Source organism: Pelecanus crispus, chromosome 2, assembly GCF_030463565.1.
Source record: "Pelecanus crispus isolate bPelCri1 chromosome 2, bPelCri1.pri, whole genome shotgun sequence".
Lineage (NCBI taxonomy): Eukaryota > Metazoa > Chordata > Aves > Pelecaniformes > Pelecanidae > Pelecanus > Pelecanus crispus.
The window spans coordinates 79,360,473-79,381,237 of NC_134644.1; the positions used below are offsets into that span (position 1 = coordinate 79,360,473).

General features: G+C 40.1%; 1 protein-coding gene across 1 annotated transcript in view; it reads right to left on the reverse strand.

Annotated features, from left to right (window-relative positions):
- FARS2 (phenylalanyl-tRNA synthetase 2, mitochondrial) overlaps nt 1-15,898 on the reverse strand; it is a 199,684-nt gene extending 183,786 nt beyond the window's left edge. Inside the window, exons 1-2 of the mRNA XM_075704989.1 lie at nt 15,281-15,898; nt 3,566-3,725 (exon numbers count right to left, since the gene is read on the reverse strand). Of these exons, the coding sequence (XP_075561104.1) occupies nt 3,566-3,725; nt 15,281-15,898 (778 nt within the window). The remainder of the gene's footprint in view (nt 1-3,565; nt 3,726-15,280) is intronic.
- Between the last annotated feature and the right edge of the window lie 4,867 nt (nt 15,899-20,765).

A 20,765-nucleotide genomic window follows, 5' to 3' on the forward strand; every position in this document is an offset into this window, starting at 1 on the left:
CACAGAACCAGTACACAGTCATTCTTTTCTATTTGCTACAGTAAGATTACTTCTGAATCTCTCGGGGTGCAGAAAGGTTTTGGCAAACTACAGAAGGGTTAGAGAAAGAAGTGGAGTTGGGAAGACTGACCGACTAACCTTACGAGGAAACCTAAGATAGCTGTAACCTTGGAAAGCCTTATTACAAGGTAAAGTGAGACAGAACAGACTTCCTACACTGACCGATCTGCATGTGGAGATGGAGGTGTAAGTTAAATTAGTGGATTTTAAGTGTGCACTGTATCTGGAGGTAATAGAGGAAAACTAAGAAAGGTGATCTCTAAGCGTAATATTTGAAATAGCTTCCTGACAGCAAAATCTCATGAAAGAAACTGAAAGACCATCACTTGTAGAGCGCAAAATCAGACATGGCATACCAATAGAAAATGTCATAAAAAGAATTATCTTACGTTGTCAAGTATTTAAGACAATTGATTGCACGCTCCAGATCTTTCCCCCGCCTCTAATATCCATCATTCCTTTGCCTGTTGGCAAAGCCAGGAAGAAATAAAAAGACAAACCTTGGGAATAAATGTAGGTGCAGATTTTTATGAAGTCTTTGACCTTCCTCATGAGAACCTAGTGATCTTTAAGCAACTTTTGTTATATTGTTTACTGGCACGTTCAGTCAACACTAAAGCATCCAGATAGTGTGGCATGAGTCAGGTAAAGCAAAACTTTACTTTTACTGTAAACTAATCTAGTGCAATGCATGTCTGAAATGCAACAAAAAACCAAACCAAACCAAAAAAACAAACCACATCAGTGATCTGACCTTCCTGCAGAGATCCTCAATCTATCATCACGCTGAGCTGGTTAATTCAGAGAAGCACTGCAGAAGCACAGCTATCCAAGTCCAAGACTTCAGGCCTACGCTAGTTTATGCAAAACTAAATTGCATGTCTGTGCATTCATAGTAGACTTAACCTGCAATCCAAACAATCTGCCTATGAATAACAGTTGACTGCATAACAATGCAACATTTCAGTAGCTTACTGCAGCTATGATCATGCTATCGTGCTAGAAAAGATGCGCAACTTCACTGCAATATTCTGCTGACAGCACAGGCTGTAAAGAATACAACTGATGTGAAGTATAAAAGGAATGAAATTTTTGCTTTTAAGAGAACATGGGGCCTTACAGAATACCCACATGAAGGAAAAATACAGAATTTTTCCAAGAGCAATAAATGCAGTAAAATACATTTTAAACTTTAACTTAAAATCTACAGGAGTTGAGACAAAAAAAGTAATCAAAAGTATTGTGTAAAGTGAAGAGTAAAATGAAAGTTAAAAGATGACAGCTGTCAAAAGACAAAATTTAATTATGTGTGCCCCAAGTCACTTGCACTGCACCCATCTCGTATGTCTAGTGCCTAGCACAAAGTTTGCTTCTTTGAATATTACCTTCCTGTTTGTATTGATAGCTTACAAGAAGATCAAGAAGGTGACGGGGAGAGAGCTTAATATTTCCATGAAGGGGGCGGAGGGAGATAATTAAACTTCAGTCACTAACTATATCTTGTCTTCATATTTCAGGAAAAATATTAGGGGCATAGAAATAGAAAATCCCTACAGTAAGAAGGTGGCACCTACTTTTAGTCTGTAGGTTTACAATCATTTAAGAATATATTTTTTAATGTCTTTCTAGCTGCTGTGTGGACTGTAGAAGAACTAGTAATAGCCAATATACTGAAGCATAAAGTGCAGCATCTGTCAACAGTTAGAGAAGGATCTCACCGCAGTCTCAGTTATCACTAAAAACTCCTAGAAATTGCTTACTTTAAACAACATCCTCAGCGTCTGAGGTTGATCTAAAAATATCATTCTTGCTATTACTCACTTTGATCCCAATTTTGCATGTTTCAAAAGGCCACTGTTAAGTAAAATACAACCACAAGAAAATCTGAACTCAGGAACTTAAAAAAAAATTTGTCCAGGTGGAATAGAACAAAAACTGGTAAAAGTTTGGCTTGCTGTAAATTCAACTTTAGAAGTTCAGAAAAATATTTAAGCAGACATATAGGACTTGCTAGCATTATCAATCCACTCGGAACTACTCCTCTAAATGCAGTGGGCATCTTAAAAGGACTTTGAAAGTAGCCAGGATACCCCATGCATTCTAATACTGTCCAGTATTTCCTCAACAGAAAGATGAATCTGTTCAGAAGAGGAGCCTCCTTGCCAGGAAACAGCATTAACACAGCAATTTTGACTCAGGCCATTTATAAATTCAGCTCCTGAAACTGAAAGCAGGTATTTCCGAGGAGAGGCTATTTCATTCGTATGCAGAGACATTCATTACCCTTCTTCATTCCACTCTAAGTACTAAAAAACAATTATTTTTCAGCTTGGTGCAAACTTAGCGAACACCATCTCCCCTCAGTTGCAAGGTTTAATTTATTTGTGCAAGGGAAATCATAGAATCATAGAATCGTTTAGGTTGGAAAAGACCTTTAAGATCATCCAGTCCAACCATTAACCTAACACTACCAAGTCCACCACTAAACCAATTAAGGGTAGAGTAATAATGAATTTCACGTTTCTTGGCTTGGTGGCTGGTTTATTTTTTAATGAAAATAAAACTAGGAATCGTTAAGGTTGGAAAGGACCTCTAAGATCGTCAGTCCGACCACCAACCCAACACCATGCCTACTAAACCATGTCCCAAAGTGCCACATCTACACATTTTTTTAAATGCTCAGGGCACTTCGTGTGCATATGCAGCAAAGCAGCACATGCACATATGTACCCATTCCCTTCTCCACGCTGCCGGTGCGAGTTGCGATCATTGCCCTGCTCCCCCCCCAGCAATGCCTAAGCTCTGATGCATCCCCAGATGTGATGCCACAGCCACGCTCTGTCCCTCCGGGGACACGGGAGGCCCATGAGGATGAAGCAGAGGGGGTCCCACGCAGCTTTGCACTGGAGCTGGAGTTGCCTCTCCTCGCAGGACCCACACCAACAGGTACACTGCGTTTACTCTAACACATGGCATCTGCCAGACAAGTGCCTGTAGTTAGGTCTGGCACATATCCCTACCTGTACTCATGCCCACTACATTACCCTGACACACTGCATACCAAAACATTTTCACAAAAACCTGATGATTCACAGTGTTGTGTGCACCAGTATTTAGGAAAACCAAGAGAGAAGCATATGTGGCTTGCTGGGCTGTGCTCAATAATTTTATAAGGTGTGAATATAACAGTATTAAAGAACAATAACATATAAATACAGGTTACAGCTGAAAGGTGAATTGATAGCCAGTTACTCTGACATTAAAAGACACTGGGATGGAACTCTGACCGAACTTAAGACAAAAACATAATAGTAAAGAATATGTATGAAGACTTCTAAAATTACTGTTAACTCTCATTAGAAAAAAACCCCACATGGCTGTTTCAGTATACCAGCTGTCAACATCACCCCTAAGCCTCCTGTTTTTATTATGCAGCAAAATGTGTCTCAAAAGTCCAGATGCCTACAGCCATCAGCAGTCCAGGAAAAAAGGTGCAAGAACCTACCATCACCAAAAATGTGAGTCATGAGCTTTGTGAGCACTTGCTTCAGGTTGAACTCCACCAGCCTCACTGCCTCCATGGTGTGACACTCTTGCTTGTGCGCAGTGCGATGACCTTCCTCAAACAACTGTAAGCCTTCACCATCTTTAATGCTGGAGAACAACTAGAACAAAACCACAAAAACACCAGTGTTTTGCATCAATGACTTTCTCAGCAAAAACAGAGAATGAAGTTTTATTGATTTAAGTGGGAATCTTACCTGCTAAGTCTGCACCATGAAAAACAAATGTAAAGACTGTTATTTTATACAAATTCTGTTCACTAAACACAGAGATAAATCATCACAAGAATGGAAATATTCAAACAACAAGATTTGTTCTATTTCTGTACCATATATTCAAATAATATGTTATATTGGGTTTGCGTGGCAAGGTTTTGTTAGCAGGAGGGCTGCTTCTGAGAGAGGCTGCTAGAAGCTTCCCCTATGTCCGACAGAGCCAATGCCAGCCAGCTCCAAGATGGACCCACCGCTGGCCAAGGCCGAGCCCATCAGCAACAGTGGTAGCACCTCTGGGATAACATATTTAAGGAGGGGAAACAAAACAAAACAAAAAAGGGCCAGGACACAAACTGCAGCTGGAGAGAGGAGTGAGAATATGTGAGAGGAACGACTCTGCAGACACCAAGGTCAGTGCAGAAGGAGGGGGAGGAGGTGCTCCAGGCACCGGAGCAGAGATTCCCCTGCAGCCCGTGGTGAAGACCATGGTGAGGCAGCTGTGCCCCTGCAGCCCATGGAGGTCCACGGTGGAGCAGATACCCACCTGCAGCCCGGGGAGCAGCCCACGCCGGAGCAGGTGGATGTGCCCAAAGGAGGCTGTGACCCCGTGGGAAGCCCATGCTGGAGCAGGCTCCTGGCAGGAACTGTGGACCCGTGGGGAGAGGAGCCCATGCTGGAGCAGGTTTGCTGGCAGGACTTGTGACCCCGTGGGGGACCCACGCTGGAGCAGTCTGCTCCTGAAGGACTGCACCCCGTGGAAGGGACCCACGCTGGAGCAGTTCATGAAGAACTGTAGCCCATGGGAAGGACTCACATTGGAGAAGTTCGTGGAGGACTGTTTCCCGTGGGAGGGACCCCACGCTGGAGCAGGGGAAGAGTGTGAGGAGTCCTCCCCTGAGGAGGAAGGAGCGGCAGAGACAACATGTGATGAACTGACCACAACCCCCATTCCCTGTCCCCCTGAGTCACTTCGAGGGGAGAAGGTAGAGAAAATGGGGCGTGAAGTTGAGCCTGGGAAGAAGGGAGCGGTGGGGGGAAGGTGTTCTAGGATTCGGTTTTATTTCCTATTACCCTACTCAGTTTTGACTGGCAATAAATTAAACTGAATTTCCCCAAGTTGAGTCTGTTTTGCCCGTGACAGTAATTACTGAGTGATCTCCCTGTCCTTATCTTGACCCGCAAGGTTTTTTGTTATATTTTCTCTCCCCTGTTCAGTTGAGAAGGGGAGTGATAGAGCTGCTTTGGTGGGCACTTGGCATCCAGCCAAGGTCAACCCACCACATATGATTAGCTACAGGAAAATACTAATTTATAACAGAAATATCTCTTTTTTTTCTGATTCTGTTACTTTGAAAGTTACCATGCAGAACAAAGTACACTGTACAGTATATGTAACTTATATCCCCAAAACTACAATACACAATGGCATTTATCACAGTTTCAACTTTTTTGAGTAATTGAATGATATAGAAGAAATACCAAAAAACCCAACACTTTTATAAAGCTGTAATAAAATGAACTTTAAAAAAAAAAAAACCCAAAACCACAGAAACAAAAAACAACCACAAACAAAAAAAAAAACCTGGCAGTTTAATTAGACCTTAAGCTGCTTATATTCGATTCATCTTGGGTACAGTTTATTCATTTAAGGACTACCATTTTCCTGCATTTTCCCCCCACACAGCACCTTTCAACATACAAGAATTTTGTCTCTGGGGCATTTAAGGATTCATGGTCTTGGTCTGGGGTTTCCAGATAAATTACAAAGCACAGGGGCAGACCGTATTTAGGATGTGACAGACTTGCTCTTCATGCAGAGGCTGCTCTCTACCACACCTGTTGCATGTTGAAGATTTCCAGTTCCTGTACATCCCCATACGTTTCAGGCCAGGCAATCCCAGACAGATACATACCAGCAAATCTACATCCTCTCAGAGAGGCAAATAAAACACTCTTGCTAAGCCACATCATTGGAGGCTCTGTGTCTTGGGGAGACAAGCAGGCAGATTTACACTCTAAAGAGAATTTTTGTTGGAAATCCTTACAGCTGTACAAAACCCAACTCTGTTAAGTCTGGAGGGTAGACAGAGGTAATTGTCAAAGTGTTTCTAGTGGCCTTTCCTACCCCTTTTCCTCCACCTTCCCATAGTCAGCCAAGCACACACAGAGAGGAAAAAACACGCATTAAGATTTTCTTCACATGAAGCCTCCCAGCATAACTAGCTCTTACTCGGGTGATGCCACGACCAGTGTGTAACCTTAACAACTCAGGGATGCCCACAGAAGTTGTTTTAATTGCAGTTTGATGCCTTCAATGCACTAAATGCTCTAAAAAAAAAAGTTTAAGTGAACCTCTGGTAGCCTACAAATGCCAGGCACAATTAATTAAGACTAGCTTCTAGCATGTTTCATACAGACACAACGCATGCAGAAGGAGTCTGAATTTAGATAGCACGCAAACTAGCAGTCAAATGGATTGAGGGAATTAAAAAAAAAAATTTCATCAGTAGCATTTAACTTTGTATTGCTAGTCAGAAGGAGACTTGGCTGGCAGATTGAGAAAACACCTCTCAATCTCCTTAGTGAGCTGCAGAAAAATACAGAATAAAAAAGGAAAAAGAGAAATACTGAATGAAATTATTATCCATTAGTCTAACAAAAATGCCTTTACTAATCAAAGAGCAGCAGCTTGACAAAACTAGTTATTACACTTTCAAATAACAGATTCTTTATTCAAGTGCTCACCTGAAAGATTAAACCCCTTTCTTCCTACTGGCATTATTTCTGCACTGGCTAGAAGAGAAGCAGACACTACCCACCCTATAACTAATTTACTGTCAGCAGGGCAGATCAGTCATCCAGCATATGGTTTTGAAAGCCAGGGGGTATTCACAGAGGCCAGCATTAGCCTAAGGAGGCTAATTGTCTTAGGCTGTCAATGGACAGACAACAGGATCCCTCACACAGGAACCTGGAGTGGCTAAATTAGGTTCCTGCTCTTAAGTACCCTCTACAGGTAGCTATTTTTTCTTTCTATTGACTGAAGAACCTACCCTCAGTAAGACAGAAACATCCTTCAGGCCAGAGAGATTTCCCCCCTTTGGACTAGAATACACTGTATTTACACATTAGAAGACATATTTGTTATTTTCCCCATCAGCAGTATTTTAGGACATGAAACTCCCTTCTTGCTTTTCCCCTTCATTCCTCCCCTCATCTCCTAGCTTAAAACTGGTTCCTCAGACCACCGCAAGGAACAGATAGTCTGGACACTGCCTTTAAAACACAGCATTTGTATCAACAAGTACGCAGAAGTACTTTTTCTTACCACTGTATTATTCCTGAAATGTTGATATTGCAATTACTGTGTAAAGCAAAATTCTATTTTAGTAGATTATATCAGATGTGGCAATAAAATATGCGCAAGAGCCATTAGAGTAAATACATTTAGTCTTACCCCAGCCCTCTAACCTGCCAGCCTCTTCATCTTGCCAAACCAGTCATATGCACCATCTCCTTTCTCCATGCCAGGACAAGTGTCCATGCAGCGGTGCACTGAGCCAGGCTGGATGAGAAGTAACCCAGGAGAAGGCAAGAAGCTGAGGGACACGAAAACGGTCAGATTCAGCTCGGTAATCAATTATCAGCATGCTGGCAGCACCAAGAGACACGCTGGCACGTGGCACGGGGCTGGGCCACTTTTGGCACAGGCTGCAAAAGCACAGCCTTAGGGGAGTCCCCCGAAAGACAGGTAGCGGCAAGGAAACAGCCCCCCTTACAGTCAGGCACTGGGAGGCACTTTGGTATTCTCCATAGAGGCTCCATCAGCTCCTGTCAACTCCAGCACAGCTGTGGATGGGGTTATACTGAGAAAAAAAGATGCCTTACAGTGGTATTAATATTTATTCCCTTCTTTCCATTCACTGACATTGCTATGTCAATATGAGCAGCTTTAAACTGATACACCACTTTCACTATTACAATGATTGAACTGTACTAAGTACGTGTCTTAGATTAGAAACACTTCAACATTTCTATATACACAAAGCCAGGAAAGTCAAAGCTTGAATAAAATGAAGAATCACCTACAGTTTCCCCTTTTTGATGTCAATGCTTCTCAAGCACATATGTGAGCGAATGGAGGGGGGGTGGGGGGGAATCTCACTGTCTTGCATAAAACACCGACACAACCAAGATGCCACAGTTTTATGTACATTTATTGCTTCAGTGCAGACTAAAATAAAATGCACTATTTTATTGTATTGAATATGATCAGTCATTACTACTACCAGAAAAGAAATTTCCTGTAGCCATAAATCAAGCACCTGTGTGTCTGTCTAGTGTAAGGACAAAAATTTTTTCAAGTGAAGATGTGCAAAACACTGAATATTGTGTCATCATGCAGAAGTCAAAAAAAATTAATAATTACCAGGATTTATCAGCATATCTGACTGATGCTGCATTACAAAGGAGAAGGCAGAAAGGAATCGAAGTGACCTTACATGTGGCATGAAATTTACTCACAATTTTAGCTCATAATAAGAATAAAGTCAAATTTAGTAACATGTAATAGCCAGAAGACACTGGGTTTTAAATGACCAAATGGAGCTATGCTCCTTTAAAAGCACTTCACGGTATTTCTCAGCCTGGCACGGAGGGCAGATGTCACATGTGTGATTTCAGTAAAGACCCCAACATTTCTTCAGTCACTCGACAGACTTTTTTTAATCTCCAATCATTTCATTATCCATACGTTTAGGATTCAGTCCAAGATTAAGTGTCTCTTTACAGGATGGCATTCATAGTAGGTTTCAGATCAGAGAGATCTGTAACTACATCCTGTCTTTCCACAATGTAGTTGTGTATTCCTCCTGCCAGTCATGCATACACCAGCAATTAAGATAATGTACACATAATGCTCATGTACTTACACTCACAGACAAACTAGCACTTAAGACTAACTCTACATGAGGATCTGCATGTGGCAACACTCAACCTTGCCACACCGAATACATTTTGACTCACTGGCCCTGATAAATATCCCTATAAATAAACAAACAGCTGCATTCAGGATCCACTTACAAAGAGCAAACCATTTCCACCACATTTTAAATGTGCTGTAACACTCAACCAATGGATCAGGAATGATGAAGATGATGCCTCTTGAAGATGGCTCATCAAAAAGAAAACCTAATGCCAGAAGATCGGCCTCCAAGATGATGAAACTTGTAAACCTGCACCCCTATCCAGGCAGTTTCAGGTCCCAAAGAGATACACAGCCCATCGTCTGCACAACAGAATGCTCTTTACTGCATATCATAAGCATTTGTTTTGGGAGAAAATGGCAAAAATCACTTAAAGCAACAAGCTTGCAGGTGGTCACCTTGATTTCTGGATCCTTCCATTTTCAGACCTCCAATTACAGTCAAGAAAGGTTATTTCTATTTGGTTTTTTTTAACCTAATAAAAATGTTTCTGAAAAACACAAAAATCATTGCCACATTTAAGGGAAAACCATACAGATGTTTTTGAGCAGGAAGGAAAAAGCAACACGGCTACAAAGATCTCAGTTACAATGAGACATATATGATAGGACTTCGACTTCTGTTCCTGTGGCAATAGAAATTCCTTTTTTTTAAAGCACCCTAGATTTCCCAAATACACTTGCAGACATTTTGCTCTTTTTTTCCCTGCACAATTTAAATATCACATTGAATAGATTTAACTGCTTTATTCTGAAAAGCATTGTTGGATTTTTTTTATTTTTTTTAGCTGGATGAGACAAAGTAAGACAAAGTTTGAAAAAATATTTTATATAAAGTCTTTGCAATAAAAGATGCACTAGCGGCTTCCAAACTTTCTAGACCATGGACCACTATGAAAATCTCACAGACCTTCTGATGCCCTTCGCTGTCGAGTTTTCAACTAAAAATAACAAAGAATACAATGTGGGTCCTCGGACCAGTGAAGCTCTATTTATTATGGCATGATTTATATACCACGACTTGGAAAATACTGAATAATACAACATTCACAACTCGGGTAGACATCCGCAAGAGTGAACTCAGTTCCACCTGAACTAGCCAGGCCCTTTATTCCTACCATTCAGCAGCTTCAGGAATAAATTCGCCTCAGAATATTATAGCAAAGTAACGCTGCTGTTCTTTTTCTTAACATGGTGGATCTAGTTCAGGTGCCCCTGCTCCTGTATGCTCCTCCCTACTCCCACCATCTCTCAGCCTTCTTGGGACTGATGCATTGCTCACAACCAACATCCCAAACACCATCCCAGAGGCAGCAGCACCTGAAACTTGATGCGATGCACACTGCTTGTTGAGCTGGGCGTGCGTCTCACCAAATGCAGGCACCCTGCACCACTTTCCCACGCCCGGATGTGCCTAAGATGCGGGTACACCAACTGCTGGCCCACAGCGGTATTACCAAGGGATGGCAGAAGCATGGATCCATGCAGGGAGATATGTGGTAGATGTCCATCCTAAATTTAAAAAAAAAAAAAAAAACCCAAAAAACCCCTATTTCATCATTTGCCATCTACAGAAGAAAGCTGCATGGATCTCCACTTCAATACTATTCTCTCAAAGCATCCAGGAAATCCCAAATTCCCTCTAACTCATACATGCTATTACATGACAGGAGATAAATGCCCTCAGTCAGAGGGACTGACACACCAATCCATGATTCTCCACGTCCATCTCATCTGGCTACAGAGTCACTGACTCCTCCTCACCCAAGCCTTAATCCTCACCAGCTAAGGCACCGAAGAGCATTACCCAAATCAGAAGAAACACACAGAAAAGGGGATTTCCAGAGGCTGGTTTCAGGCTCTTGTATCACCCCTGGACAAGCCTCTCCCGATCCTGAAGTTGCAGGAGGCTAAGAAGAGTACCCTTCCTAGGCCACTTAAGCCTTTTTAAATATTTGTTCCTTGCTGCCCAGCTAAACATTGCTATTATCACGCCCAGTTACATACACAATTATTCTTGCACATACTAAAATGCTCCAAATCACGCTATACAATAGGCTGATCCCTGGAACACTATAAATTTATTTAAATTCCTTTACATGTGAGGAGACAAAAAAAGTGACTGAAGACAGGAAGGAGCTTTCCTTTGATACAGTGTCAGCACCGAAGCACAGTGTCCAAAGCTGCAGTAATGTACAGGATTCTGGAAAAGTCAAACCGAATGACACTAGTCTTACAAGTGAAAACCTAGGATGGCATGCACTGATTTTGGTTTTAAAAAAAGTGTAAAGAAAGATGTAGGTCACTTAGGTGCTCACACCTACCCAAAGCATAAGGAAAAGGATAAAAGCAACTTTGGTTTGTTTTTTTTTTTTTAAACAATACACAAGGAATATGGCCAAGGTACACAACTATGAATAGAGGAAGAAAGAAGTGTGTATTTTTATGAATAAGAGAAAATCTACACTTCTGTTACCTGGGACAAGAGTCTTCACATTTCAGGATATAAACACTATGAATTTACAATATGGAATTTTTTTTTTTTTTGCAATTATATATACTGCTTTGAGGAGCAGTCTTTATTTTTAACTGGAATATTTACAGTTTTCCATTGTGTCCTAACAAAAAAGTTGCCATTTCCACCAAAAACATTTCAATGGAGAATAAAGACGTATCCCTACTACTTCTTCACAGTCTCCCTATTTATAGTTTTCAGATGTTAGCACAAATGAGCCTGATGAGAGCATCATTTCTCCATCTGAACAATCTGGTATTGGCCTCCATTGGAACAAGGTTACTAAATTAGAGGAGCAATTCCTATGTTTTCACATCTGTTCCCCTTAAAATTTATGTATAATTCAGTACAGACTATAAAATACCTTATGAAGTCTCCTTCCAATGTGTAAACATTATTTGCTGTCAACTGAAAAACGTTCTGTGATTGCCATTGGGTTTATACTGGCTCCCTCTGCTGGCTAAAATGCACAAAGTGTAATTTAGTTGAGGGTTTTTTTTCCTCTTTTCCATAAATTGTGGTAAGTAAAGAACTCCACCAAAGACCACGGCATAGCACAGAAATAATTTCTTTTATAATCCACCCAGGACAGTTTGCTAGTTCAAACCTGACTACAGCAGAATCAATACTGCCAACCAAAGGATTTAAAGAAAAGCCATACACCACAGAAGGGGGAAAAAAAAAAAATCTATACGCCCTTTAGAAGGAGAACAGGCATGCTGGAGGAAGAGAATACAAAAGAAATATCATTTGGGGGTACTATTTAACAGTTCATTTTATGTCCAGAATTTTGAAGCACATTTGGGAAGCTATTTTGGCACTAGTTTTAACTATTTCTATTAGTTAGTTTCTAACTCTTAATAGTTACCTAAAATATTTTTAAATATACTGAAAACATGTCTAAATAGATTTTCAGATGTTCTTTTATAGCAGTCCAAGGAAATTTTTAAAAAGTTTATGGGAAATTTCAGCATGAATTATTCTAACTTTTAGTAATAAGTAAGTTTGGAAGATGGGAAATTCTTTAGTACGTTAATATCTGCACTCATACAAAGCTGCAGAAAAGCATGTTACCTGCCTATCTTCGAATCATAGATTACTTTTCTCTTATAAAAATAATCAACCAACCATCATGAAAAATAGTATAGCCAAAGAAGCAAATAGCTCACAAGTACCTCAGAGTAGAACACTGTAAAATTGCCAAACTAAGACTTGTTTTTCCAGCTCTTACTTCCGAGGTATTGATTTTAACTTTGATATGAAGAAGAATTATACTAAAGCTTTCAGTCACAGGGCAGAAGGTTTAACCTAGCCTTGACAACAAAATTTGGTATTTGTAAAGGAGAGACAGTTTTCTACACATCCTATCATCTTTCTTATCCTGCCTAAAATTTCAGCTGAGGATGAACTGACCTTTTTTTCCCCCTCGCAAACTGGAGATGAGATGTCAAATTCCTCTAAATTCAAGTTCCTATGAAAATCACTCTAGGTTTTGGGTTTTGTTCTCACGCCCCCAGTTCTGTGGTCACCTTCACTGAGAGGATGACAAATGATAAATGTATAAATCAAAAGAACAAAGTAGATCAGTAAACTGACTACAGCATATAAAATTATTGTATTGGCCATAAGAGGAAATGTACGCAGGACTTGTAGCTAAGAGCTAACAGGTTTTTCCTTCCAAAAATTCTTATCCTCAGTACTGTGCAAATTTCCTCTCGCCAGACATTGCAGCCTGGTTATGAATGAAAAGTCTGAGATGAAGGTAACAGGCCCTGACATTCACACATTTCTGCTCAGTGGGTTACAACTTAAACACGGGTATAAATAAATGAATATAAAAATATAAAAATATTTCTCTCATGTAGTATTACCTCTATTTAGTCTTTGTTCCGCTCAAACAGTTCCTTCTGGAATTATTTAAATGTGGGTTATTTTGAACAGGCAACCAGAATATAAAACACAGAAACAGTCCCCAGTGAAATTTCAGAATTACACATTCAATTTTTTCCACAAGGCTCTTGCGATGATGACTGTAAGAAGTTTTACATATTGCAAGACTCTATCAGTATTTAATCTGCAACTGAAGCAAAAAAGGACACTTTAGATCATGCTCAGGTTTAGAATTTATGCATGTTGCCCAATAAACAAGACTTTACACATTGTACACCATACCACTATTCTTTTTTCATCACTATAGAAAGTCAGCTGGACTTTCATTCTTTAGAGAGACAGGCACATTTTCCAGCACATAGCTAACTTCAAATTCATCAGCTATTAACATTCTCTAGTAACATCTCAAGCATTTTCTTGGGGAAAAAGAAAGAAGAGAAAAATAAACAAGCAATCTACAATGCAATGAATCAGATTGTTACACATCGTGTATTTCTTAGATAGAAGCTGTCAATGAACATTTCTGTACCTTTCTTCCCAGCTATTAAAATCCTATTATTGCTATTATTCCTATTATTAAATTTGTAGAGAAGAAATAAATAGTTTGTCATTCGGACGAAAATTTCTTAAGGGACACATTCATTAACAGTAATTTCAATAATTAGATCAATCACACCTAAGTTTGCAGAAATTCCATCCTGCTAGAGTGTCGATGTTATAATTTTGTGGCAGATAAAATCTTTCCATCTGAATGCCTGAACTCCAGCTCAAGTAAAAAAATTTGTCATGAACATAAAACATTAAGAAATGGCATTTTATTAATGTAGTATTGTACATTTTTCTCTTCCATATACCCTGACTGTATTCATAAACACGCCTTTGGGAAAAGAACAGCAAACAAGATTAGATAAATCTGCAAGATTTCCATTTCCTGGTTACCAAAGAAGCAGTTGCAAGCTGTATTTGACACCACATAGCTCACAGGACATCTGCAGCAGCAGGTATGTTTTTGAAGTGGAAGAACTGACAGCATGGGGTGGGAAACACTAGTGCAAGCAGCATGAACTATTTCCGCCAGTGAGAAAAGCAGTGCTCTATGATTACCCTAGTTTTCCCTCAGGCATCCAAACCCATCAGGCTCCCCTGCCAAGCTCCTGTCACCCATTGGCAACCACATTAAGAATGGTCTACATCTCAGCATTATTAGAATAAGCTAGTTTTAGTTATAGAAATGTGAATTTGGCAGTACTGCTACAAGCATACACAAATTATACAAATCAATTACTATTGGGAAAACAAACTGGCTTATATTTACCACTGATCAATGATACAGCAGAATACTTAATGACACCCAGGTGTTTGCAGAACACGCAAGCTGTGCCAACAAAATATATAAACTCAAGAGTCTTGGACATCGACCTAGAGCTCTTTAGCTGATGCCTCTGGACCCTGATGAGTTTACTGTGTATGTATCACACACCCATAACTATCAGCTGCAACACATGAATCCTTCAATGCAGCTTTAGGATGAGATAAAGAATGGAACAATTCATTAAAAAAGACATTCATTTACAGAAGGTTGGAGCTATTAAAAGAAAAAAGATGACAGAATAAAAACTGCACTCTGGATGTAGCTGCAACAACTCACATCCATGAGTCCTTCAAGTATTAATATGACAAAGTTTTCAGTAAAGTGACCTCACCAGAAGAGACTTGTGATAGAACTAGAATTGAATCATGCAGCTCATTAGCTGAACAAGCTGTTTCCTTTCAGATAATGTTTTATTTTGCTAGCTTTCAAGAATAATGTCTTTCCATATTTTCCACATTTTTCTGGGAAAGTTTATAGCTGTTTTCAAATTCAACATTTTCCACCTATATTTTTCCCAAATTAAAAAAGTATTACTACATGATTAATCACTTGATCTTTATCAATGTACAGCATAACATGTGTTGCTGTAACACGTTTACATGCATGCACTTTGCTTACAGCAAACACAAGACCATGCAATCTACCCAAAATCTCTTTCACCCCAACTAGAGAATTCCTACCTCATGACTGGAGAAGAGCCGAACTCCTTCCATCTGATGGAAGACTGGGTAGTGTGTATTATCAATTGTATCACGGCGGTAGACATCTCCCACTGCCAGAAAGGCATCTAGGCCAGAGTGTATCAAGTCCCACTGATGAGCTGATGTATGTGCTCTTAGCATGTGATCACGATTCAAGTAATAGTTATCCTCTTTCCTTCTGCTGGCATGGTTTTGTGGGACAAGCAAACTATCAAAATTCTGCTGTACTGTAACCACTGGAGAAAGACCATCATAGACAGAAAAGAGTGGAGTCCCACGGCGTCCTATATATTGTTTGTAAAAGTGGTCCTTCACCTGCTCCTTGATTAGCCACAAAGGGTGATGCTTTTTGTTATGCAAGTTCTTCCCCACCTTGGAAAGAATCTTCTCTGTGACGTTGCTGTAGTCATCTTGAGGATAAGCTTTACCAACTAGTTCCACGGTATTTGAGCAGGGTGCGTTGGCAGCAAAATCTGAAGGTACAGACTTGGATGAAGAATGCCTTGAATGGGTGGGAATTCCTCTTACCTTTACTTTTGGTGATAAAGCTGTTTTAGAATACTTAGCTACTCTCATGAATTTCCAGAACATTGCCATTGCAAACTCTTTTATGATCTAGAGAAGGAAAGGGGAAAAGAAAAAAACAAAACAAACAAAGAAAAAAATTAGGAACTGCAATCTTGCTGCAGTAATTGCTAGTATCTCAGGGATAAGTGAAATCCAAATGTCTGCTTGATTAATATGACAAAGTTCCCATTATAAACCACTGTTTTGACGTCAGAGGAGGGAAAGTACCCTTGTGATCAAATTTCAGCTAGGGTATCTTATTCAGTTGTCAGTCTTCTGCATCACTGCATCAGTATTAATGACTATAGGCCTAGCCTTAACCCCATTCTAGATACTGCTACTTTTTACAGCTGAATAAACGTCAGGCCTTCTTTGAAACATTATTTTTCATCCAGTTAAAATATGAGACAATAACTGAATACTGCTTAGGAGAAAGTCAGAAATTTAACAATGCCCTCTGGCAGTCAGGGACTTGCTTATAATAAAACCTGAAGCATTAACTTATTGTTTTATCATCTCCCCCATTTAGCAGAAGCTATGGAAGGCATTCCACACCAACCAGATGTATGTGGCACACACTATGCAATCTTCGCTAATTCTTACTTGATGCCAAACAAAACCAGTTTAACCTTTCAAACTACTGAACTACTGTGAAAAAAACAGATGGCCAGACCACAAGGCATATATTTATATATAAACAGCATATTAAGTTATTAACGTATTATTATTATTAACGTATATTATTATTAACGTATGAGTATTGACAAGATTCACAACAAAGGCTCCACATAGTCAGAATCAATGTTAACATTTTGGGGTGAGCATAAACCCCCTTTTCTGTATGTTCCCAGAATGGCCATTTTCACAGCTTACACTGCTGCACTGGGCAGGGAGGCTTGCCAAATACCAGGAAGGTGAATGAAGTGATGGGATTCTGCAAGATGCCTCAACTGAACAACTCGTGTCCTGTCAAAGGGCCATCTTTACACATCTGCCCTGTTTACAAATAGGCTTTGTGCTTCATGTGTACACAGCTGCATTACTCTGTAGTGTTCAAAGAGATAATTCCAAAACCAAAGAGTTTTGAGGATCAAAGCCCTTCAGTCACTCCAAATGCATAAGCCCATTCTGAGATGCAAAAGGACTTGACAGTCTATAGTTGGGCTTCACAAATATTACTGTAGGTTCCAGTAAAATAATTAAGCATTACAATTTGCTTATTACAGAATGGGAAAACAGAGGCATTAGATGTTAAGTGACTGGGGAAAGGCATCTGCTCCAAACAACAAACTGGTTTGTATTTCCTATGAACCAAGAAATCCAGGGCCACAGGTTCCCTGGGTGAAAGAATTTCCTGTGAAAGTCGTCTTAAAGAAATGGGGGAAGAAGGGACATAAGCAATGAATAGATCACAGTCTTCAAAGGATAGCTTTCCACCTTTACGCTAGGATTACAGTATCTGGCTAGCTTTCCACAGGAACATAAGAGAAACAAGCATAAAAAAAAGAATAAATAAGCTAAGATTATATTACATACTCTTAAGCTCTAAAAATATGTATGCAAATAGAATAGACACATTCTAGAATACAGAGTCCCCAAAAACAGATCTGTAAAAGATAACGGGTATGTTCATATTTGGCTGCTTTTCTCCTGGCTTACACCTCTATAGGTCTATTTCCTGAAGTAACTGTATCTCAATAAATCAAAATAAAGGCAAGTTGGGTAGTCAGAAATTAGATTTGACAGGGCAGCGTAAGATTACTAAATATTTCGTTTAATCATTTTTCTCGTTGAATATCTTAAGAAAAAAGAGCAGCTAAATTTTTATCTAGTTTTGAAACGTTTGAGGACTACTTTTTTTTTTTTTTTTAAAAAAAAAGAGTTTGCAAAACCATTTCACCAAATTAGTTCTTGGCCATTACTGGTAAGTTTCTTCCATAAATGAATTCACACACACACTAGAAACCCCTCTGACATAGACTAAATGAGGGATAGCCTTACGTTTTGAAAAGAGGCTCCATTTTCCCCAAACATACGTTCTCCTTCATGGCAAGTGAGTTCTCGTTTCCAAACAGCTGCTTGAAATACCCAGTTCCAGTCAGATAATGAATTCAGCTTCCCTTAAGTAAATATCACCATCTGTCCATACATTTATTTTTCCAAAAAATTCGATTCAAATCTTATACATAACTGTAATGTATGAAAAACTCTCGTGACCTTATCGTGAGTCTCGTGATGTTTGCTGCTTTCCTAAATACCATTCCTCTGAGAATCAGACAACCATATGAGAAGCTTAACTTTCACATAAACAGTTCTTCTCATGATTATAACTTTATGGAAAAAGAAATTAGAACATGAACCATAAGTGTTGGGGGGGGGGGGGGAAAGAGGAACATTTGTTTGTTTGTTTATTTTAAGACTCGTGTTTTTTAAGGGAGACTCTAACCCATATATCTCTAAGGGCTTACCTGATGATTTTTTAATATTTGTAATGAGCAACATTGCTATCAGTTTCTAATAGTTCAGAAATGCTAATTTTTCTGAGTGATATATACTCTTCACAAACTTGTATAGGAGAAAAACCTACAGATGAATTTGTATCAGAGTTTTCATCCTAACATTATGCTTGTGCCTTAAAGAGTTAAATTGCATTACTATCTGCACTATTATTCTAATTTAAAGCAAAATCTACTGTGAGCAGTAAGGGAAAAAAGTTACAGTTATCTAATGTTATCCGACGAGTTATCCAATGTCCAAGTACTGCAAACGACAGCAAACAAGCAGTAAAAGAGTCACCGACACGGTATCACACAAGATCACCAGTCCTTCACCAACGCTCTTCTGCTCCCCTCTCCCACCACAGACTCACGTATGCTACTTCCAGGTTCATTACAGAAAAAGGGTATCGGACTTAGTTCAACTCAACCGGTGATAAATTACATTTGGGGAAGAGAAGCCATAAAGAAGGAAGGAAAAGGCCATGTTTACACTCTTTGCACTGTACATCAAAGAAATGTTTACCAGGTCGGAGAGCAACGCTGGCAAATAAAGAAAACTCTTTACCTTTCTGCTAGCAATAACTAACTGATGTTAAGGATACACTAATTACTTACGTTCACTTGTAATAAATGGACAGTTATTTCTAGTAGACATCTAGGTCTGAAAAAGCACAGTTTAAATTTATCATTTTCTTCCTTCATTTCCACCATGCTTATTATTTGGCAGTAAACCGAAACTGGTTCCTGCGCACACTGACAAAACCTGAATCCCACAGCAAAGACTGCCAGCCAGCTAACAACCACAGCAAGCCAAACAGCAGCTGTAGGTCCTGTAGCTGAAAACAAATACATAAATGGGAAATAAACATTGAACAACCACCACTGGCATCTACAATCCAAAGATGGCAAAGCACTCCACCAGCATTACCAGCGGGTCCACACGCTCTGGGCTTGACAGTGGTTCTGACTCACAGCTGGGAGCCGATGCAGGGTTTTGGAAGCAGACTGCCCCACCAGCAGCTCCCAGTGGGGCTTCTCAAAAGCACTGCAGATGGACGTGCAAGCACCAGGCCCACTATCTCCTACTACACAGGTCCTTACCTTGATGCTGCCACATTCCCACGTACCTCAGCAGCTCCTCTGAAGCTCCATGAGCCTGTCCCTGTACCTCAATCTCCACATTGACATGTCTAATACAATTGGAACTCGGATCTTTGATAGGGATGATATCATACATTGTGTTTTGGTAATACATTTGGAACCATGCCTGCGCGTGGGTATGAGCTTTTGAGCAGCTTCAAGGTAGACCAGAGGGCAGGAGGTGGCACCTGTGCCACCCAGGGATGAAGGCATCAGAACAGCCCTGTCCATGCTGCAGATAGACCAGGCACAGATGTGACTGCACTTGCCAATGTCAGCCCTCTACCACAGACCCCGTGCCATTTCTATAGCAGTTTCAGTTGATGGGCAAGGCTCCTTCATCCCCCACAGAAAACCAACCATCCCCCATGCAGCAGCACAGCAGACATTATACATGCAGAAGTACACCACAGTCAGGAGCTTAACAACAGCAGACAGAATACCAAAAAAGTATCGTGTTTTTGGAGCACATGCAAAAAGGCAGTTTGATGTGATAAGGGATCATATTGCTGTACTGTTAATGCATGTCCTTTCATGTCTAAATCCAGGTTTCCATGTCACAGTGCAGCAAGGATTTAAGGCAGCGTTATCACAGCTGCAGTGGTATTTGTCGCAAGTCCCCTCTACTCCACTGAGGTTTAGGAAAGAATCATAGACCCAGTGAAATTCCTCCTTACACCTGCCTTGAAAAAGGAGGAGAAAAGAGGGGTAGTTTAGCAGCTCACAATTAAAAGAAAAAGGCCTGTGCACCAGCATTGTTTTATTCACCCACCTCTCCTAGAAAAGTAAAAGAGAAAGAACGCTCTTGTTCGAGCAAACTAGAGCCCACCGGTGAACCAAACAGGCCTGCTTTTAGGGCCATTTGCTAGGTATTTATCTCTGTGAAGCAAGGGCACCCTCGCTCTCGCTGACCACTTTTCTGTATGCCCTGTGCTTTTGACTGTTTATGGCTGCAGAAACACAGATGGGCTACTGCATACATAAACCGAAGTACATGACGGGTTTGAAACCAAAATTCTACAAAGATGAGAGTCTGTCTCCTATCCAAGAATAGCTAATTAATGCAAGACTCTGAAGTGCCATGGAAAATGTTAGAAAAGTTGGGCTGCCACCATTTTGTGATGTGACAGCTTTTATCTACCGTATGTGTGGGGAGGGGAGTTCAACCAACATAGCATATGTTAAAACAAAAGTTATAAACATATGCTAGGCTGCTAAAATTGGACATTTACCAGTCTGCTTAGCAATTTAGCTAAGCA